This window comes from Mustela putorius, unplaced genomic scaffold (genome assembly GCF_011764305.1).
Source record: "Mustela putorius furo isolate JIRA1106 unplaced genomic scaffold, ASM1176430v1.1 tig00000765_pilon_pilon_pilon, whole genome shotgun sequence".
Lineage (NCBI taxonomy): Eukaryota > Metazoa > Chordata > Mammalia > Carnivora > Mustelidae > Mustela > Mustela putorius.
The window spans coordinates 2,121,991-2,144,278 of record NW_025421470.1 but is presented as its reverse complement, the minus strand read 5'-3'; the positions used below and the strand labels follow the sequence as shown (position 1 = coordinate 2,144,278).

Here is a 22,288-nt window from a genome sequence, read left to right as displayed (position 1 = left end):
GGACCCTGCTCTGGCCCTTGGCAGGCAGCCCCCTCGCTCTGCTGGCCTCGGAGCCGGCCCCGGAGCTCTCCTGCCCCGTCCCGTCGGGTCTGCTGGGATGTGGTCTCCACCTGACTTGATGTGCCTTCCCCAGTGGTTTGGACTCACAGGGTATTTGGGGTCTAAGTAAAAACGGATGCCCTTGGGGTCATTCCTGACTCCTTTTCATCACAATTGGCGGTCAGTCTGTCCTGTCATTTATCTTGGACACTTATCCAGAAGTCGGCCACTTCCCACCAAACGCAAGCCGCCTTCGCCTCGCCCTGGGTGTGCTCCTGCGGCCTCCGGTGGCCTCCCTGGTTTCATGCCAGCCCCTTGAGGCGAGTTCTCCGGGGGGCGGGGGGCGATCCCTCCAGGGGTCCTCAGAGGCACGCTTGCCTCCTGGGACCCTTCCAGGGCTAGCCGCCTTCCGAGCGTAACCCTCGCAGACCTTCCTGTGGGCCCGGCTCGGGCCTCACCCCACCAGCCCTGTGGCTTTCTGGCCGCCCGCACTGCCCTTCTGACCCCTCACTGCCTCCCCCCGCTCCGGCAGCTGCTCCCCGACCACCTCCCACACCTGCTCACTGTCGGGCTTTCCACTGACTGGATGCAGTCTTCTTGGCTCCGCACCCCCGACACAAACATTTTGTTTTTCCTTCGCTCATTGTCTTTCGTCCACCGCGACCCAGGCTGCCTGTGAGCCACAGGGTGTGGGCCCAGAGTCTGCTGGTCACTGCTGGCCTCCTGGCTCCTGCAGCCGAGCTGGGCACACAGTAGGCGCTCGGTAAATACCCACTGGATAAATAGAATAGATAAATGAGTGAGCGTCTCTCTAGGAAACACGGTGCTGTCTTTGAGGCGTCCGTAAGTTAGAGGCTTTTGACAGCATAGAGGTATGTTCTTGAAATGCGGGTCATGTTGAGCTAAGACAGCTTTGTGGGAAATGCTTAGAGAGCCTGAGCCCTGATCACCCAGACTTGTTTTAGGGAGCCTGCTGGGTGCCTAGTGTTTGCGCTGCTGCAGACCTTCTCTGCAGGCTTCGGACCCCGGGCGTCCAGGTCAATCCAGCAGGAGAAGAGAGGCTCACTGATGTGCTAGGGACCATCTTCCCTGCATTGGTCCTTCAGAACTGGGTTCAGATATGCTTTCTTTACTCTAAGTCAGTAGAAGTTTATGACCAAACGCAAGCCTTCTTGGGTCGCGGATTCGGCCTCTGAGGGGAGCAGGTAGGACCGAAGGTCTGCCCAGCTGGCATTTGCATGAGGCCTTGAAAGAGGAGCTCTGTAAGGTTCCAAACCAGCCTCAGCCCTAAAAATGCATAAATAAAGGAGGAATAGATTTCTAAAATAAAGAATGGAATCCGGGTGTGGACTTGCTGGGTCAGAAGGTCAGAGCAGTTGGAATATTGCCGGCTGCTTCCCAGTCGCTCCGGGAAGAGGTGCGTTTGGAGGCCCACTCGGCACGCAGACTTGTTCTTTGGTGTCTTCATGGAGCTTTCATCTGCCTGCTGGAAGGTTCCTCCACCATCCGGCCCCAGAGCTGTGCCCCCGGCACCGGCACCTGTTGGGTTCCCTTGTGTTCCTTAGCAGGTGATCCCCACCTCTCCCCCAGGTGTGGGCAACCTCTCTCTGCTTTCTGTCTGTCCACAGTGGTGTTCTCTCGATGTTTCTAGACATGAGATCACGTGGCGTGCAGTCTCGCGGCTGGCTTTCCTCGCCCAGCCATGTTTGGAGGCTCCGCGGGCTCCTCTGTGGAGGTCGTGCCGTCCCCTGTCGTGTGTTCCTTCTGTCATCTCCGGGTGGTCCGCTGTGTGGGTGGACCCCGTCTTGTTTATCTCTTCTCCAGGCAAGGGGCGTGGGGGTTGTCGGTGCTCTGTGGCTGCTGTGAGGAGAGCTGCTGGGAGCACTTGCACGCCCGAGCGTGGGCTCCTGTTCCAGTCTTCATGCGGGGATTGCAGGAGCGGAATTGCTGTGTTGGGTGATAAGCTGATGTCTGACTTGTTAAGAAATTGCTAGATAGTCCCCGAATCTGTACTGTCTCAGGTCCCCACCAGCGGTGGTTGAGGGTTCCGGTGGCTCCGTATTCCGGCGGACACACGCTTGTCTGTCTTTTATTAGCTCTCCGAGTGGACATGAAGTGCTCTCTGGTTGGGTTTCAATTTGCATTTCCCTCACGACTAGTGAAGTTGAGCCTTTTTGCCTATTCTTATCAGCCATTTGTACATCTTCTTGAGTGAAATGTTTACTCAGATATTTTGCCCATTTTTAAATTACATTATCACTGAATTATAAGAGTTGATGATATTTGCTGATACATGTCCTTTTTCAGATCTGTAATTTTTTTTTTTTTTTTTAAGATTTTATTTATTTACTTGAGAGAGACAGTGAGAGAGAGCATGAACGAGGAGAAGGTCAGAGGGAGAAGCAGACTCCCCATGGAGCTGGGAGCCCGATGCGGGACTCGATCCCGGGACTCCAGGATCATGACCTGAGCCGAAGGCAGTCGTCCAACCAACTGAGCCACCCAGGCGTCCCTCAGATCTGTAATTTATTTGTGAATACTCTTTCCTAGCTTTTGACTGTATTTTTTCTTAGTGCTGTCTTTGAAGTACATTTTTTTAAAAAAAGATTTTATTTATTTATTTGACAGAGAGATCACAGGTAGGCAGAGAGGCAGGCAGAGAGAGAGGAGGAAGCAGGCTCCCCGCTGAGCAGAGAGCCCGATGCGGGACTCGATCCCAGGACCCTGAGATCATGACCTGAGCTGAAGGCAGCGGCTTAATCCACTGAGCCCCCAGGCGCCCCTGAAGTACATTTTTAATTTTGAAGAAGTCTAGTTAACGCTTTTTTCCTCATGGATTGTGCGCTCGATGTTCTCTCCGGAGTCTTTGTCCAGCCCAAGGTGGTTGTAGTTGTCCGCGGGGCATTTACCTGATGATCAGTGAAGTTCTTACGTGTTTATTGCTGGCGGGACCCCTTCTGAGCTATGTGCTCAGCTGCGTTTCTCGGACATTCAAGAGGTGTGACCAAAAGCATGTCTAAAACATGAACTGGAGTAGCATTAGGGAAAAATGTGCTTTCTATTTTTATACTTTACACCATATGCATTAGTTTCCCAGCACTGTTGTCACAAATTACCAGAAACTTGCTGGCTTCAAGCAAGGGAAATATATTCTCTCAGGGGTCTGGGGACCAGCAGTTGGAAGTGAAGGTGTCGGGAGGCTGTGCGCTCTCTTCTGCAGCTCCGGGGGAGGCTCCGTCCTGCCTCTTCCAGCTCCGGCTGTCGTTGGAGCCAGTCTGCCTTGTCCTCCCGTGGCTACCGTCTCTGCATTTGCTCTCCTGTCCCTCATCACAACACTGGTCACTGGATTTAGGGTCCATCCAGATGATCTCGGTGATCTCATTTGAGATCCTGAACTTCATTACAGTTACAAAGATCCTTTTTCAAAGGAGATCCCATCCACAGGCTCTCGGGCTCAGGCGCGGACAAGTTGTTCCGGGGCCACGTTCCTTCCCCACATGGCGGCGTCTGCCTTGGTGTCCTGGTGCGTAGCCGCCAGCATCCATTGGGCTGCTCTGGTTTTATATCGCTGCTTCTATCTTTAGAGGTTTGTCCTCGTCAGCTCTTGGCCACGGGAATGATTCCTGGGCGTCTGGGACCTGGGGCTCTAGATGTTGACCCAAGGTGGGATGATCTCTTAGAAATAGCGAACATTTTTTGTAGTCTCTCCTTCCTTGATTATTTTCCCCTCAGGAAACAAATGCCTTTATTTGGCTTTTGGGGCTTCTGTTCCGTAATGTTTTGTTCCTTCATATTATTTTAGGCCCTTGTTTGCAAAACTAAAAAAAAAAAAGTGAGTAGAGAAATTGCGAAGAAACTGACAACAGATTTAGACCTCGGTCTCATGGGAACTGTTGTATGTTTGGAAAGTTTTCTTGTTTTTAGCAGATCTGTTTAGCACTTGGAAGCAGTTGGATATATTTTAGAGCTAAGGATTTTAGGTAGAGCCTTGGCACTAATGATATCCCGTTGGGGTAGTAATTTTTACTACCTCACCGTGCACCATTCATGGGCACTTTTAGACCAGCTGGATCAGTTAGTAAGTTTGCAGGCACGGAGGCGGACAACAGAGTGGGCCGTCAGGGGTCATTTTGAGGCAGAAGCCCCGAAGGCCGGCTCCGCTGTGCCCGAGCCCTCGGTGTGTGACGGCCCAGGGAGGACCAACAGTCAGGTGCCCGACTTCTTTGCCACGGCTTCACCGAGCAGCTGGGGAGGCAGACACCATCTGCCCACAGAGGAGGAAGGGGGACTGGTCCCTAAAATTACCCCGCAGAGAAAGCCTTTGCCGCAGAGTGAAGTGAAATAGAAGTCTCGCTTACTTTGGTTCAGCAGTCGAAGCACTGAGTCAGTCAGCCGTGCTGGAGGTCTCCAGTGTGATCTTACCCGTTCTAAAATTGCATTCGTATCCCGAGACCATAATCTGACAGCCAGCAGTGCTGGCACCGCTGCCGCAGGGTGTCCGAGCTCCGGGGTCCGGCGCTGGCTGGTGTCGACTACAAAGGGGTCGGGCCAGGCTCCCCGGTCAGCAGGTGCACACTGTGCTTCTGGGCTCCGCAGTGTTGCCGGGCTTGGGTCACCTCTGCCGGCAAAGACCCCAGCCCTCGTGGAGCTTCCAGTCCACTGGGAGGAGGGGCACGACGGGCAAAAGTAGCAAATGATGCAATCAGTGACTAGTGCTGTGGAAGAAAGGAAGGGGTAAGGGCGGTGGGAGAGTCGGAGCATCTCACACTGTCTATGATGGAAAGTTGGCAAATGTGTGCAGAGCAGAGTAGCATAATGAAACCCCACAGACCTGGCCCCCGACTCCGCCAGTTGGGAGGATTGGCCAGTCCTGCCCCTGTCTGCGCCTGTTCCCACCAACCCTGTGTTCGTCCAAAGCAGACCCCGAGGGTGATGTCACGGACCTGCACGTGCGTGTGTTAGGGGGTGAGGCGTTGTCTCCCCTCTCGGGTGCTGGCGCCCTGAAGGCCGGGGTGACGGTTTGGAGCCGGGGTGTTGGGGGGAGCGGGCCGGAAGAGGACAAAAGCTGGGCCCCGAGGACGGAGCCAGGGGCCTCGCGCGAGGAGGAAGAGTGCGCTCCCTCCCTCCTCCAAACCCCGAGGAACTGAACGGCCCGGCATCTTGACCTTGGACTTCCAGCTTCCGGAATTGGGGGGACAAGTCGGTGTTGGTGAAGCCACCCCGTCACATCTTTCATCCTGGCAGCCCACGCTGAGACAGTGTGTGTCCCTCAAGACGGCGTATCGCTAAGAGATCAGGACTTTTAAAAGCATAACTGTAAAGCCTTTTTCACATCTAAAAAACTTTTCCCTAATATCGAATACTCAGCGTTTACATTTTCAGTGTGTCTTCAATGTCTTTTTCTTTTAAGCCCTTTGAATTAATTGGTGTCCACATAAGGTTTGGAGCCCGTGCTCTCCATCTGGCTTCAAATCTCGGATTTCCCTCCGTCTCCTCTTGTTCCGGGCGGTTTACGGAAGAGCTCGGGCTCGGTCCTGTGGCCTGCTCTCCTCCCTCCTCCCGCTTGGCCGGCGATGTCCCGGGTGCCTTCCGTCCTTGGAGTTCTGTGTCTCCTGGAAGATGGTCCTCGGAGCCAGAGGCTGGCTCAGGTTCAGGTTGAATGTTTTTGGCAAGATCGTCTTCTCCACCAGCAGCGTGCGGGCCCCACTGGGGTCTCTCTGGTGGGAGCGGCCTTTCGGTGGCTCACACCCTGTGGGGCACAGACTGGCGGGATTCCAGTGTTGCCGTTTCGTCTTCACTTGTTCGTGGAAATGTGTCTGTAGAAAGTGTGTGTGGGGGGCACCTGGGTGGCTCAGTCGGTTTAACGCCTGCCCAGGGTCCTGGGATCGAGCCCCACATTGGGATCCCTGCTCTGCGGGGAGCCTACTCCTCTCCCTCCCTCTGCTGCTCCCCCTGCTTGTGCTCTCTCTCTCTCCCTCTCAAATAAATAGAACCTTTTAAGCAATGGTGTGTACGTGTGTGACGTGCTCGTCCAGTGGTGTGGGTTGTGTGGGTTCATGCACTCACAGGGAGTGTCCTCCAGTGGTGATCATTTACCTTTTTTTTTTTTTTTTAAGATTTTATTTACTTATTTGACAGACAGAGATCACAAGTAGGCAGAGAGAAGGGGGAGTGGGGGAAGCAGGCTCCCCGCTGAGCAGAGAGCCCGATGTGGGGCTTGATCCCAGGACCCTGGGATCATGACCTGAGCCAAAGGCAGAGGCTTTAACCCACTGAGCCACCCAGGTTCCCCCTTTTGTTTTTTTTTTTTTAAGTATCATTATGAATTTAAGGATTTAAACCCACCTGCTTTTTTTTTTTTAAGATTTTATTTATTTATTTGACAGACAGAGATCACAAGTAGGCAGAGCAGCAGGCAGAGAGAGAGAGAAGGAAGCAGGCTCCCTGCTGAACAGAGAGCCCGACGTGGGGCTCAATCCCAGGACCGTGAGATCATGACCTGAGCTGAAGGCAGAGGCTTAGCCCACTGCGCCACCCAGGCGCCCCAAGAATTCTTTTTCTTTTTTTAAAAGATTTTATTTATTTGACAGAGATCACAAGTAGACAGAGAGGCAGGCTTCCCACTGTGCAGAGAGCCCAATGCAGGGCTCGATCACAGGACCCTGGGATCATGACCTGGGCTGAAAGGCACAGGCTTTAACCCATGGAGCCACCCAGGCGCCCCCCGACCTGCTTTGTTTCAGTCGGTGGCCTGTGCGGTCCTTGCCAACCTGCCCGTGGTTCCGTCTTTGCTGTTTAGTCAGCCTCTGAGTTGTCAGAGTCTTTGTGAGTGTCTGCTGTTAACGTGTTCCAGACTCATTTCCAGCTTTGGCCCTGGAGTCTGCCCTTTCTCCAAGGAGCCCTGCTGCTTTTTAGTGAGGAAAAGTTTTCTAAGACCCTAGTCGATATGCTTGGGCTGCTGACGGCCGCTGAGTCTTTGTTTCAGGGCCAGAGCTGGGAGTGCAGAGGTGAGGCATGCCCTGACGTTCTCTGGGTCCTTGTGAGTCGATTTCAGGACTCGGTGGTTTTTTTTTTTCTTTAAAGATTTTATTTATTTATTGGACAGTGAGAGAGATCACAAGTAGGCAGAGGGGCAGGCAGAGAGAGAGGAAGGGAAGCAGGCTCCCTGCTGAGCAGAGAGCCCTATGCGGGACTCGATCCCAGGACCCTGAGATCATGACCTGAGCCGAAGGCAGGGGCTTAACCCACTGAGCCTCCCAGGCGCCCTCGGCGGTTTTTTTTTTTAAAGATTTAAAAAAAAAATCTATTTATTTGACAGGCAGAGAGGCAGGCAGAGAGAGAGGGGGAAGCAGGCTCCCTGCCGAGCAGAGAGCCCAATGCGGGGCTTGATCCCAGGACCCCAAGATCATGACCCAACCAGAAGGCAGAGGCTTATTAACCCATGGAGCCACCCAGGCGCCCCAGGACTCGGCGGTTTTAATGAACCGCTAGACCTTCTGTGTTTTCTTTCTTCCCATTCTCCGGAGACTTGGGGGTGACAGGTAGAGCGCTCTCAGACCAGAGCTGCCTCGCTGTCCCCCAGCGGGCTCTTCCCCCGTTTCTGATTATGCAGGCTGGTCTGGGAATAGTCCTTTCTCACAAACCCCTAGCGGCCGCTGCCTGTCCTGGAGCCCCTGATCCCACCTTGTATGGCCTCTGCCCCTTTGCCACCAGCAGTGACTCGTGAGCAGAGATTTCAGATGCTTCTAGTGTTCTCTGTAGTGCTTGGACATCTCACAGCAGGAGGCATGGGCCGCCGGCCAGCCTTGTTCTTTCTCTGGGGCTCTGCTGCCAGCCGTGGGCACATTTAACTCCCTTTGTTCTCTTTTTTCCCCCTGATATTTTTAGAGAAAGCTTTTTTAAAATTTAACTTTGTTTTGTAATCACATAAAATATTTACCTGCTCTCCCAACCGGATCTTCCAAGCAGGGTGTGGAGCGTAGATTTCTGTCCTTTCCACACTGACTCTGTCCTCACCTAAATATTCTCCTGCCGTTGAAAAAAAAATTCATACGCATTCGTACTTCCCTTCTTAGGAAGCAGGTCACAGACCAAGAAACAGTTCCCCTGCCTCCCTTTTTCTCTCAGCACTTCCTCGAGATCCTGCTCGTTGGACTTTGCAGCCGCGCAGAGCTCCATCCGTGGTGTGGATCATGGGTGTTCTGTGGTTGATGCTCCTCCGGTCCTGTCGGGAAACTGGATGGTTCTGTCTCTTGCTCTTTCAAATCACCCTGAATCAGACAGCCTCATGGTGCAGTCTGTTGGGATGGATTCCTTCAGGGATCGCTGGGGCCGTGGTAAACTCGTAATTTTGCTGAATATCGCTAAATTCCTCTTGGTAATGGTGAGCCTTTTGGAGGCGGCAGCCAGACCTCACTGAGAAAGTGGTCTTTGGGAACTCTGGGGAATGGGGGGGTTTCAGGAGCGGGTCTCTCCAGCCGTGGGCACAGCCCGGGGCAGGGCTGGGCCTGAAGCAGGCCCCTCTCTCCAGCTGGAAACGCTGTGATGCCAGCTGCTGCGGTCACCCTGTAGTTCTTTACGTAAAAATCTGTGAACTGTTCAGGCTCCTTCTTCCCCGCACTTGCATTCAGATGCCTTCATCCAGACCTTCGGTTTGTCTCTGCTCCTTACGTTTGGGTCGTGTTTGGTCTCTAAGCTCCAGAGAACGGCCCGTTGGCCTCCCGGTTAGAAGCGTCTGCTTAAACCCCATGGTGCTTGTGGCGTGTGCTCAGTTGTCTTTCCTGCTGGAAAGGACAAAGACTTCCGGGGCTGCATATCTGTCTCTCTGTGGGACCTCGTCTCTCTGTTCTCTGTGGATAAGCGTTGGCTCCCTTTCTGCAGACTCCTGCGGCGTGCAGTTCAGTGATCACAGACATACTCTCTGCCTTTTCCCCTTTGATCACACCCCGGGGGTAGTCATTGGTACAGAGACCGGCTCCTGGGAGAGGGAGAAGCAGCGTGGGCGGGCGCCCGTGTGCACGAGCCTCAGTGAGGGTCGAGGGTCGAAGCTGGAAGCCGGATGGAGTGGGCGTTACCGGATCGCCAGCAAGGAAATGGCAGGACGTTCTGATGCGTGATCTGACATGGGCATTTGGGCAGGACGGCTGGCGGCAGGTAAAGGCCGTCCCCACCGTCCCCATCTTGTTGGCTGTAGGAATTCGCTTCCTTCCAACGTGGCCTCTGCAGCAGGAGGCTGGGAGGGCTCGCTTGTTTCGTGTCAGGCCTGTGCCTCGCCATGAAGGAAGGGCAGTGTGTGTGCGCAGAAGCGGGTCCGTTGCCCAGTCATTTCAGGGCACAGACTAAGCCTTGGCTTCTACTTCTAGAATCTGGGTGGCGTCTGATCTCGTGTGTTTTTCTCCTGAACCCCACTCCCCACCTCTGAGCCCCAAATGTGAAGCCTTTGCTGTGCAGACAGCCTGGGAGGGCCACGACGATGCGTTTGGTGTCGGTTTTCCCCATGAGAGAGCTGCCGACGTGAGGCATTAATTTTCCCTCCTGTGCCGGTGTACGAGACGAGACGCACAGCGCATACGCCCTGCGCTCGGTTGACCGGGCTGACACAACTTCCCAGCTCGTGACCTTGGATGTCTGTATCCTTCATTTGCAAGTCTGTTCGGCTAGAAGCTGTTCGGCTAGAAGCTGTTCAGGAACAGTTCATTCATTCGGTGTGTGGTCTCTGGACAGGGACAGGCATCGTTAGGGCGAGTGTCCGTGCTCTCTTCAATTAACCCCCGTTTTCAAGCAGGAGCGCGCTGAGGAGCGCGCTGCTCCCTGGTGAACTCTAGCTTTCTTTGGTTAACGGCATGCTTAAAGAATGGCTCTTTCTGAACATTTTTCTATACAACAGAGGCCAGGTAAAGTACATGTTTCCTTTGACTTATTTGTTCAAAGGTAGAGACTCATAGGATCCCTTGCTGGGAAGGGCCTTGAAATTGGTCACCCGGTAGCCAGGCACTCCATGGCCGTGCAGCTTCTGGAGTGCCTGCGAGGAGGTGCTCCGACGGGGGGGACACTCAGTGCCCCAGTGTGGGTCTCGCACCTAGCACCTGCTTCCTGTTGAGCTACAGTCTGCCCCCCACCCCATCTTTGCCACCCCGTAATGCGGGGCGGAGGGGACTCTGGAGTCCTGCAGGGCAGAACTGATGCTCTTGAATTAAGACGTTGTCCACGAGGTATTTGAAGACATCCGTTTTGCTAACAGGCTAAAATATAAAATAGCCTGGGTGCCTTCAGCCACTTGGGATAAAGTATGAGGTGTGTTTTATTGGAAAAGTTACTCTGTCCCTTTACTAAGATTATACTAAAGAATTTGAAGAAAAATTATGCTGTCTGAGGGTATCAACAAGTATTTAAAGACTTGATGTAAGTAAGATCTTTGACCCAAGGTAAATGTCCAAAGAAAAATACTATCTGGAAGATGTATGTACTGTGAGGAAGGCTGCCCATCAGTTGCAGATCGGCCGAACCTTTTGGTTTTCTCTGCCGCTTTCTAGTGGTCACAGTGTCCTGACCCTTTCCTATTTTCATGAGATTTCATAGCTTCGCGTGTTTAAGGGCTGGTAACTGGTCAGCTTTTGACAGAAATGTTGGCTGTTGACGGAAGGTCTTCTGGAACCTGTTCCATCAGCCAACCAGCTTCGACAGAGCCTCTATACATGAATTACCAAATAATACAGAAATGTATTTGTCTTAGGGTTCTGGGGGTCAGAAGTCTGAAATGGGTCCATTGGGCTAAAATCAAGGGGTTGGCAGGGCTTATTCCTTCCAGAAGAGAAGCCCTCCCCTTGTCCTTTTCCAGCTTCTAGAGGTTCCCACATTCTTCGGTCATGGGCTTTCTTCCATCTTCAGCCAGCAGGGACCTGTTCAGTCCTTCTCATGGTACCAACTCTTCGGTTCTGGCCTTCTGCCTCCCTCCTCCCCACGGAATAGCCTCCCCTCCGGGTACCTTGGCCCACCTGGATAATCCGGGATAATCTCTTTATTTAGGATCACCTGATTAGCAACCACGTCTGTCCTTGACCTTACGCCTCCCGGGTCTCGTAGTGTACCAATGTAGTGTTACGTTACGTTACAGGACTAGGACAGAGATTTCCAAATGCCCTTAACACATGTGTGGGGAAAAATAAAAATCGTGGGGAGTAATGATTGTACAAGCGTGAGAGTCCCGTGTCCTTCCCAGTGGAGAGTAACTTTTCAGTTCAGCCTTGTGTTTTCCCCGAGGCTTAATTTGTAGCTGTCGAGCACTCAAACCACATTTGGTAATTCAACTACTTTATTTGTAGACGGTTCAGTGCCAGACTCAATCTTAATGTCATAACTGCATCCTAAAATATTCTAAAAATCGTTGCATAAACATTATAGGAACATCAGCAACCAATTTACAGCTTTTTGAATGTAGGTACAGTTTTCTTTTGTGTTAGAATCCGTACCTTTTAGTTTAGACGTCCTGTGTCCCTGAAATGCAGAAAGTGAGCGCCCTGTCATCTTGTCCCTCGGATAGCCCCACGGGACAGTTTGGTTTGGGTGTGGACTTCCAGCAAGGGGGCAGGGGTGGAGGGAGGTTGCCTCTGCTCCTAGACGGTCAGCTTCGTGTTGATTCTGGTCGGTTGCCATCTAGTGTTAGGAATTAAAAATGTGACTCTTTGTTTTGACACTAAGTAACTGTGACTTTGATGCAGAGATACAGTGGTGGAAGGTGAGGGTTTGCACTGTTCCTCAGGTCGCGGGAGACTCATGCAAAGGGCGCGACAGACAGCTTGTGACCGGGGTGGGGGTCGGGGGTGGGCTGGACCTGCTGTTAAGCTTTGGTTAGACTCTCATCTCAGTGACAGCATCTTGGGCCAGGAAAGACTGTCCAGCCTGCAGGTTTATATTTTTGCTATGATCGCCTTCTTTGAAGAGTTATTTCAAAAAGAGCTGTTTTCTAATAGTCTTACTGTTGGGGATCACAAACCCAAGAGAAGCGTCTGTATGTGTAGTTACCATATTTTCTCAAATGGACACATGTTAGTGTCTTTTCAGTGTTGATCCAAGTTACTGATTACTTTCTCTGTAATTGAGTTCCCAATTCTTTTTTTTTTTTTAAAGATTTTCTTTATTTATTTGACAGACAGAGGTCACAAGTAGGCAGAGAGGCAGGCAGAGAGAGAGGAAGGGAAGCAGACTCCCCGCTGATCAGAGAGCCAGATGTGGGGCTCGATCCCAGGACCCCGGGATCATGACCTGGGCCGAAGGCAGAGGCCTTAACCCACTGAGCCACCCAGGTGCCCCCCAATTCTTTTTGTTATAAATTTTTTTTCATTTATTTATGTGACAGACAGATCACAAGTAGGCAGAGAGGCAGGCAGAGAGAGGGGGAAGCAGGCTCCCTGCTGAGCAGAGAGCCTGACGTGGGGCTTGATCCCAGGACCCTGGGATCATGACCAGAGTTGAAGGCAGAGGCTTTAACCCACTGACCCACCCAGGTGCCCCTTCTTTTTGTTTTAAAGGTATAAGAAGAATGTTGAATTACGAGGTAAAGGATAAGAAGAATGTGAAATATGACCCATTCATGCTTAAATCACTGAAATCGTATTTTTTTAATTTTTTCGTTCCGCGTTTAATTAGCAGTCTTATCTGCTCTTGGCATGAAAAGTTTTAAATTGCACGATTATGCTGGTAAAAATCTCAGAATGCAGTAATAATCCGGAAGTACCAAAGGTCTGGCCAGAAAATCCTGCTGTGGCAGGAATAAGACAAAAACAGGTTCATATAATCAGAAACCAGGGGCTCTGGCTGCCTTTGTTGGGGGTGTCTGAGCTGGGCTCTTCTGGGCGGGGGCAGGTGCGGGTAGGTCTGGGCAACACCCTGAATGCTGGTGTCCCTCGGTTCCCAGCAGGGCGACTGTGCCAGTGTTTCCCTTCGCATTTGAGTGGCCCCCGGGCCTGTCCCTGCTTCTCCCTCTCCTGCCAGGGCACAGCCGCGTTCGGACGCTGGCCGGGGGCCGAGGATGACTGCGGTGGGCTGCACACCCCGGAGCTGCCCCCCAGATGTGTCCCCTCTAGAGATGAGGACGGGGGCATGTTAGACACATGCAGGGGTGAGATGTTCATGTTAGTAGTTACGCTCTGGAGGACCCTCATTAACTATTTTGAGGAGTCCCCCTTCCTCATACACACAAAGAGGGATCTTAGTTGTTACAATAAATACTCTGACTTTAGTCTTTCACTAGGCCTCTTGAGGTGGAAAAATGAGCACAGGCGTTTTCTGCACACGGTTCTCTGAGGCTGGGCGCATCAGCCTAGAAAGCCGCCTTTTTGCTCTGAGTAGCTGCTTTCTGACAGCCGTCAGCTGGGCAGTTGCTCCGTCTTCTTCTAGTTCAGACCTCCGAGCTCTACGGCCTTGGCGCCGTCGTGATCGGGCGGTTGGGGCTTCTACCGCGTGTGTCTGGTTGGTTCTTCACCTGTCCCGGGAGCGGAGATGTCGCTGCTTCGGACGGTCGTGCCCGCGCTCTGCGGTCTCCTTCCTGCCCCGGCTCCCCGGAGCCCGTGTTCAGGGGCGTCTCGGGGTTGCCGGGGACGCCACACCAAGAGGAGACGCGGAGGATAATGACGGGTGTGCGGTCTGGACAGTGAGGGTCGTTCTTCGTTCTCAGTCGGTGGGTTAGAGAGATCTGACCTTCAGGTGTAGACCGGGGGCTGCCGTGTTCGTCCGCCGGGGCGCTGTGACGAGCCGCTGAGGGGCCCAGCCCGCGAGGCTGAAGCTAGCCAGCAGGAAGCTGGAGGTTCTCCAGTCCCAGCTCGAGGTGTCCGTAGCTGGGGCTTTCCCTCCTTACCCTGCAGACGGCGGTCTTCTCTGTGTCCTCCCGTGAGCTCATACCCCTAAAACCTCTTGTGTCTCCACATCGTCTCTTAGAATAGGGCACCGGTCAGATCGGATCAGAGCCCGAAGGCCCGAAAGACCTCATTTAATTCAGCCACCCCTTTACAGATATGATTTCCCGGTGCAGTCACATTCAGAGCCACCAAGGGTTAGGATTCTACATGGATTTTGGGGGGGGGGACGGCTCAGTGTATAAGGCCCTGAGGCCGAACGGTCCTATTTAAGTCCGCAGTTATTATGCTAGCTGACCTGTAATCTTTTCAGATTAAATTTAGGACACAAATTAAAGGTTTATGCCATGAGACCGTGTCCGAAAAATTAACTTTATGGTCTCCGTTTAGATGAGGTTTATCGTTCTGGTAGGTTTTGCGAGGGAGGTACGTGGGGCACATAGGAGGCGCTTTGGAGCCGTGTGTGCACGTGCGGGCCTTGGGGACGAGGACGAGGACCGGTGGACACAAGCGAAGCAGGAGAGGGCCTCATCCTGCTCCTTGGCAGAAGAGTAGACGCTTTTGTACATTAATCCCGGAACCTTTTAATTTTAAGGAGGCCATGGGAATGGCAATCCAAGGTAAGAAGTCTGAGGCTAATTGATTATTTTCTTATTTTAATGATTTCTAAGATGACTATCAAATAAAGGAATACGATGAAAAATGATACGTTAAAACATAAAAATTTGTTTTTATTCTAACAAAAAATGTAGTAAGAGTAGCCCAGACTACTTCGTGGCAGGCCCGGGGTTCAAGGTGGTTTACTTGGGTTCCCTCCTTCGACCTTCGCCACAGCCCACGGTGTTCTCACTTCCACTCCCCAGGCGGCCCGGGGAGGCTCAGGAGGGGTGGCCGTCCTCAGGCGCAGGCGCAGGCGCTCGGCTAGGCGATGGCGTGGCTCTGAGAAGACCCCGGCCAAGGGGCGCTCAGCGCTCATTTCCTGCCCCGGCCCCCACCTCCGACGCTGGCTGCCCGGAAGCGCCGCTGCTCTCAGCAGTGACTTGATATCCTTATGTGCTGTGGGGGAGGTCTCTTTATGTATATGTGCATATAGTATGTGTATATATACATATGCATATATGTATGTGTACGTGTATATATATATATGTATATATACACACAGTCATGATAGCAAAATAAGCAGATGTGTTAATGGCCCACGTCAATTCCCAATGATTTCTTTAAGATCAATGCAAAAGCAATTTGGATAATGGCCTTGCTTCGAGTTTGACGATCCTGCAGTGTAAGAGTTGGACTGGTCTGTATTAAAAGGCTCTTCTTTAGCTTCAGTGTAGTGTGGTCGGAGCGCTGATGGACTCTGCCGTCTGGTAACGCTGAGATAAGAGCTGAGGTAAAACTCACCCCGACTCAGAGCGGGCGTCCGCCGTGAGCCATGGCTGAGCTGCAGACGCGCCGGCCTCTCAGACCTCGTCGTCCTGGCCTGTGCGACGGGGTGGCGCTTGCCTTCCTGCGCGGTTACCGTGAGGCCTGACTCAGGGAAGGCTCGCCAGGCGTCCCGTGTGTCGTGTGTGCACACAGTGTCCTGTGTCCATTTTAGCTCCTTCCAGCATCTGGATGCATCGTGAGTTTATTTTGGTGAAGAAGTTCACGTTCACTTCTCGGGGTTTCCTTTTCGGCCAGACGTTCATGGCTGTCCAGGAAGCAGTGGCCGTGGGTCACACGGTCAGGCTGCGGCTGGTGGATGGGCGCCAGCTCCCTCTCTCCTTAGCTTTGTGGCCTTGAGCGTGTGCTCTGCGTCTCCCAGCTTCGTTCCCTGACCCTCGTTGTCCTCAGGGAAAATTGTGCGCACCGCACGGAGGTGTCGCAGGTTAAGTTAGACTGTGCAGGCCGAGAGCTGGGTTTTCTTGAGACGAGTTATTTAGAGGTGTGCGACAATCTTACTTTGTGATGTCATTTACTAAATGTAAAATCGTCTCAAGTTACCAAGTCAGTAAATTCTAGAGCGCATTTTGCCCGTATTCACCTAAGAATGCCGTAACTGGATTTCTTTTTATTCCTGTTGTAGGTGCTGGAGACCAGAACTTATTCACCTCTGTTTATCCGACGCTTTCCCAGCAGCTTCCGAGAGAGCCGATGGAATGGAGAAGGTGGGGCCCGCTCCTTTTGTGGCATCATCTCTTCGTGGTTTTGTGGACATCTCGGCGCAAGTAACGGGGTGAAAGCTAGAGCCTGAGTTGTGAGGTGTCTTGTAAAGAAACCAAGCCGTCACATAGTCCGTGGGCCTCACTTGTGAGAAGTATGTTGCTTTTCTTACTGAAACATAAGGCGGTGGAAACAACACAGTTCTTTTGAGTTAAAGGCCCGCTTTTATAGGAACAACCTCTGACTCCTCATGGTGCATCAGAGTATCTTTTTTTTTTTTTTAATTTTATTTAAATTCAGTTTAGTTAACACACAGTGTATTATTAGTTCCGGAGGTAGAGGTCAATGATTCATCAGTGGCATAGAACACCCAGTGCCTGTCCCCTCCCGTGCCCTCCTCAATGCCAGGCCCCGGTTACCCCATCCCCCCACCCCCGCCCCTCCAGCAACGCTGGTTTGTCTCCTTGAGTTCAGAGTCTGTAGCAGAGGGTCTTAAAGGCACAGACTCCACTTTAGAGCAGAGCACATGGCCTTTACCTACAGTCTCAGCAAGGGCTCCCCTCCCTGGGCTCCTGGGCTCCTTTCTTAAGGGTGAGGAAGTACGTGGAAAAATGTTACTTGTAAATTAGGGGGACGCACCGGACCAGCCATCTTGTTCGTCCTTTTGCCTGTGATTGTTTGTCTCATGACTTGTTCGGAGAAGTAGTCCACATTGAATTATCCTATTGGAAAACTTATTTCTGCTAAGATGAGCTGTTATTTCTAGAAACTGTTTGGAGTTTGACTTCTTAGTAGGGGGGAGTCCGATTTTAGTCGAGGTACGTGCGCGTCTCCGGTGGTTAGTCCTGCTCGTGGCGTCCCGTTCTTGCTGCATTGTCCTCTGCCCGCCGGGTGCAGCCCGCCACCACGGAGGACTGCTGTGGCTTCCTGGGGTCCGGAGGTGGGAGCCGGTCTCGTGTTTGTGTCCGGTGGCGTGGCAGGAGGCGTGCGGGTGATTCCTGAATTGCGTGTATGGAGCAGACAGCACGTAAGAGAACCGTTCGGCATCTGAGGTGGCCGTGCTGTCCGTGAGAGACGACAGCCCCACGGAGGAGTCCGTGTCCAGGGAGACGGAGGGGTCTGGAGAGGTTTCCGATACGCGGTCTTTAACCCTTCAGAGAGACGAGCGAAGAGTGTGTCCATGAAACAAGACGAGGGCCCGTAGGAGACAAGCAGAGGCTGTGGATCTCGTGTGTGGTCGCCTTCCTGCACCGCCCGAGCCGGAGGACGGGTTGACGAGGCGGGAGGGCGACGCGGTGGAGGCTGGACATCTTCCCTGGAGAGGGACGAGAGACGGAGGCCTTGGGAGAGGCGGCTGAACCCATGCACCCCGCATCCGCGAAGGCGGCTCCTGGAGACGCAGGCGACAGCGCCAGGAGGGACAGATCTCGCAGGGCCACCTCTGCACCGGCCTGTGGCTCTGGCTATGGACAGACGAGCTTCAGCCCCGTGGATTCAAGGCTCTGCAGGCAGTGGGGAGAAGCACTGTTCTGACGGCGGCCCGTCTGGATTGGAGCAGGTGCAACCAGGCGGCAGAGAGCTGCGCCTCCCTGGTGCTCCCCCGGCGGGGCGGTTGAGAACTCATCGTGGCACAGACCGGACGCCGTCCTGGAGGAGACCGGCCCCGCGGTGCCTTCCTGGTTGGAGCAGGAGGCCCTCTGAGGGACACCAGCCAGAGGGAGGACTCTGTGGTTGTCGGAGAGCCGGGGGTGGGGGGTGTGACACGGGGAGCGGCGAGTCCGGGAGCTGAGAATGTGGGAGGACCAATAGCACATCAGAAAACTGTCACCAGAGCGTGTGCCGGGCTCCAGACCCTGGTGCTGCTGCATTTAGTAGGCGGGCCACGGAGCCGGGCGGCCGGGGCGTGGGCAAGAGACGGGTGGGCAGTGCTGAGCCTGCCGATTCCATCACGGACGCTTGGACATGGTGTCTGGCAGGACGGCGTCTGGGGAGGTACCATGGGCTGAGTTGTGGCCACTAGAGCATGTGTCGGTCAGCAGGCTGCGTGTGAGTTCATTCAGAACGAGGACCCCGTGAGGCCATCCCAGAGTAGTGGGGGCCCTGAGTCCGATGACAGGTGTCCCGGGAAGACACAGCCACTTGCCGAGGAGCAGTCGCCTGGACATGGCTGCAGAGAGGGCGTGAGGGGCCTCAAGCAGAGACGGCCCAGGGTGCCGGAGGTAGGAGGGATGAGGAGTGAGTTCTACCGCCGGCTCTCAGGGGGGCCAACGCTGCCAGCGCCTTGATTTACTGTTTCTGGCCTCCCGAGCGGTGAGAGAATTGATGTTTCTTCTTTCCTTTTTTTTTTTTTTAAGGTTTTATTTTATTTATTTATTTATTTATTTATTTATTTGACAGAGATAACAATTAGGCAGAGAGAGAGGAGGAAGCAGGCTCCCCGCCGAGCAGAGAGCCCGAGCAGAGAGACCCTGGGATCATGACCCAAGCTGAAGGCAGAGGCTTGACCCACTGAGCCACCCGGGCGCCCCAGTTAATATTGTTTTAAGCCTTTGGTTTGTGGTAACTTGTCAGTGTAGCTCTAGGAAAACTGGTACGGGAGGGACCAGAGGCGACTGGGGTAGGCAGCTGGGTGCGTATGAGAGCGAGCGGGAGGGAGAACGGCCTTTTGATGCTGTTTGACGTGTTACAGCAGGTGCCCGTGGCTGTGGTCTGAATGTGCGGGTCGTTGAGTAGACCCCGGACCTGCGCTCGAAGCCGAGATTGTCCTCAGTGCGGCGAACAGCTGTGCGGAGGAGAGCACATCGGGGAGTGAGAAGACGGAGCTGCGGAGCCCTGCCCCCTTGCGCAGGGGACGGGGGGCCCAGAGCTGCGGACGGGGGCGCAGCCGGAAGTTTCAGAGCGGAGGATGGGGAACGGGCCGTGGGCAGGATCCGAGCAACGACGGTCAGGGTTTTCCCAGAGGTGAATCGGGCTTGCTGGCGCCCATGGAAAGTCCCGTGGACTGAAAGCAAAACACAGCAAACCAGAGGCCATGTCAGGAAAATAAAAGGAAAGCAGATCTGCGGTCCCGACAACGTGGAAAATGCAGCTGCAGAGCCGGCTCTTCTCAACGCACTGATGGCAAACCCCTTCCAGCCTCGAGCTGTGCGCTGCCGCACCGCGCGGGCCGAAGGGAGCGCCGAGTCCGCCCCTCCCTGCCTGTGGGCCTGGGGCCCTGCGGAGGCTGGGCTGACGGCTTTGTCTGTCGGGGGCCTGGGAGCCATGGCGGCCCTGGGGTGTGTGACTTTTGGCCGCTCGGAGCTTCCCTTGTGTCTCCGGAGGGGTGTTCTCACGCTGCGCTCGGTGCCTGCCGTGACCGGCAGGTGGCTGCGAAGTCCAGTGCGGTCACAAGCCTCCCTGCCCTGAGATAGTGAAAGGACCAGCGCCCAGGAAGGAAGATGCTCCCAGAATTCAGAGGAAGGAAGCGGCTGCCGGCAAACAAGCCGTAAAGATATTCCGCTAAACTTAAGCTGTCAGTCCTTTCAAAAATTGAGTGCGACATTTTAGATGTGGGGCAGAAAGCAGAGGAGGTGTACTTGTCTGGTTCAGGGCCAGGGTAGACGCTTCCTCTGGGCTTTCAAAGAAACATTTAAGTCGATGCATGTTAAAAATAAAAATGGAGCCCACAGCAGAATGGAAATAGACGGCGAAACTTTCAAACCAGCAGAGAAAAAGGATGGAAAAAGCAGACTTGATTAGTCTCACAAAGGACGGGGAAGGAGCTGAAAATAGAAAGTACGCAGGTTCAAGCATCAGCGGGATCGTGTTAAATATGGCTAGTTTCAGTGTGTTAGACCCACTAGGTCGGACGGAAAAATTTCTAGAATCTGGCTTAGAGATGTGCCAGAGACACAGTTACTGGAAGTGGAGGATACAAGTGTGGAGGAAGGACTCATGGAGGCGAACGTCCGCTTTAGAAGATGCTGAAATAGCCGTGCCGTGGATCAGAGCTCAGCCGCCGGGGGCGCTCTCTGTGTCCCTCCCTTGGGGGGCCGGGGGTGGCGCGGAGGCTGAGGGCAGCGGGCTCTCTCCATGTTCCTCCCGTAGGAGGTGGCGGGCCACGGGTGGCTCTGTTTTGGGTCATAAAGGTGATCGTAAAAGGATTTGTGTGGTTTAAAGCTTTCGTGTCTTCAAACTGCGCTTTTGACATTTGGGAACCATTTTATTTTTTATGGTGACGTAGAGATTCAGTAATAGAGATATTACTCTGAGTAATACCATTGTTCTCAGCCGTCTGTGTGGCCGCACGTGGCCCTGGTTCAGCAGGATATTGCTGTCACGTGTCACTGAGTAACGTGGAAGTCTCGATGGGGACGGAGCTTTGACACGTAACTACGCGCCATGCTCAGAGAATGTCCGAATCCTTTCGGACAGAGTATTCTGATCATAACTCAGGATCAATACCGTATCCGTACTTTTGCATTTGTGGATCTGATTCAATTATTGTTGGGCTCTCCCCCCTTTCTTTCTGCTGACCCTCTGTAGTCATTTTTCTTAGTGACGTTTTAAAAATTGTTCGTAGGTCCTATGGCCGGGCTCCAAAGATGATTCACCTAGAATCTAACTTTGTTCAGTTCAAAGAGGAGCTGCTGCCCAAAGAAGGAAACAAAGCCCTGCTCACCTTCCCGTTCCTTCACATTTACTGGACGGAGTGCTGCGTAAGTATGCGCAGGGCGAGGGAAGGACCGGAAGCGTCTCGGAACAGGGCTGCGAGTCCCCAGTCTAGCTTTTTGTTCAGGCAACTCTGATGTTCCAGATTGACCCTTTGATGGTCTCTGCTTGGTGCCTCTTTTCCCCCTTCCTCCGTCACATGCCCAGTGGCTTTCTTACTCCACGCTTCTGCTCTGGGCCTGTGTGGCGCCTTTTGGGTAGCCACCGGGTACAACTCCCCTGCTGTGTCGCGCGTTCCTGGGACCTCCCTGCCACCTCCTGGCCTCTCGGGATTGTTAGTGTTTCCTCTCAGTTGGTTTCTGAACCCCGGCTGTTCACTGTCGTGGTGGCTGCTCGACTTCATTCTCCCCGTGGGTCTCTGCTGGTTCTTGGGCTTTCTGAGGCCAGGGACCGACCCGCTTCCTTGCTGTGGTGCCCCCAGAGCAGGCCCTCCATGGCCACACATCCAGGGACCTTACTTGTACTGTGTTGTCGCGTGTTTATGAACCCAAACAGAGGCTTGTCACTCTTGACAGAGTTCTGTTGTGCGTTGAGAGACGGTACTGGGGTCATTCCTTCCTGTTGTAGCAGTGCCCGGCGTACACAGATCATTGTGTGTCATGATCCACCCCGGAATCTGAGTGTGCAGAAACAGTGTGGCGTGATGTAGAGAAAGAACTGGAAGCTTACTCCTGGACCTTTTTGCCTTCGTGGATTTTGCTTTGTACCTTTCCCAGTCGTGTCTGCCACGCGTGGTGGGCTCACACCCGCAGCGTGGCCACACATGGGGCACGTTGTCTGCCAGGGAGCTCGGCGGAGGTCAGCACCCAGGGCTTCTGTTGGGGTTCAGGCACGTGGACACCCTCTGCCTGGCTCGTATCAAAACTCTAGACTCCTGGAGGGAGAGCAGGCGTTCGGCAGAAGCCGTAGTGTTTATGCAAAGAGCTGGTGCCCAGTGAGGGTCTCTTGTCACGTGGTGGCGAGAACCCTGCCACTATCCATGTTCCCAGGCCTCAGCCAGGGGCCCACCCCGTGACCAGGCCCAGACACAGCCGTCCTAGGCCTGCGGTGCTAACGGCTTCTGTCTGTGGCCGGGATGTCAGGTTTGGTGTGTGGCCGAGCTTTCTCTGGGCTATGGGCACTGTTTCCCCTTGCATCTGACAAGCCATCTTGGTGGGCCACGGTAACACCTGGGGTTAACCTGCTCCTGGTCCAGCTTTCCCGCATAGATGGAGCAGCAGCAGTGAGTGTCCTGGGCCAGTCTTGAGAGGGCAGCAGCCAGCTCCCCAACACCGCTCCGCGGGGTTCTCCTCTGGGAAGGAGCTTGCGTGGTTTTCTGTGCCTTTTAACGCTTTGCCGTCTGTTGTCCTTACTGTGATCTCAGCGTGTCCCAGATTCAGAGTGAGAGTCACTTCAGACCGGCCCTTGGGTCCTTTTCAGGGACTTCTCTAACTCAGGCACTGCAGGATATCCTGGGCTCTCGCGCCTGTGCCGCCCTCGTCCTGGAGTCGCCTCCTCTTCCCAGAGCCGCCACCCTAGCGCTTCGGGCTGTAGGAGCCGCCCGCCCT

The 22,288-nt window shown here is 53.8% G+C and overlaps 1 protein-coding gene across 4 annotated transcripts in view; it reads left to right on the top strand.

Moving 5' to 3' along the window:
* TRAPPC10 (trafficking protein particle complex subunit 10) overlaps positions 1 to 22,288 on the top strand; it is a 77,520-nt gene that overhangs the window by 4,465 nt on the left and 50,767 nt on the right. For 3 of the 4 annotated variants that reach the window (XM_045084366.1, XM_045084365.1, XM_045084367.1), the window contains exons 2-3: positions 15,955 to 16,036; positions 20,593 to 20,728. In XM_045084366.1, the coding sequence (XP_044940301.1) occupies positions 15,955 to 16,036; positions 20,593 to 20,728 (218 nt within the window). The remainder of the gene's footprint in view (positions 1 to 15,954; positions 16,037 to 20,592; positions 20,729 to 22,288) is intronic. The other variant, XM_045084368.1, reaches the window with a different exon arrangement.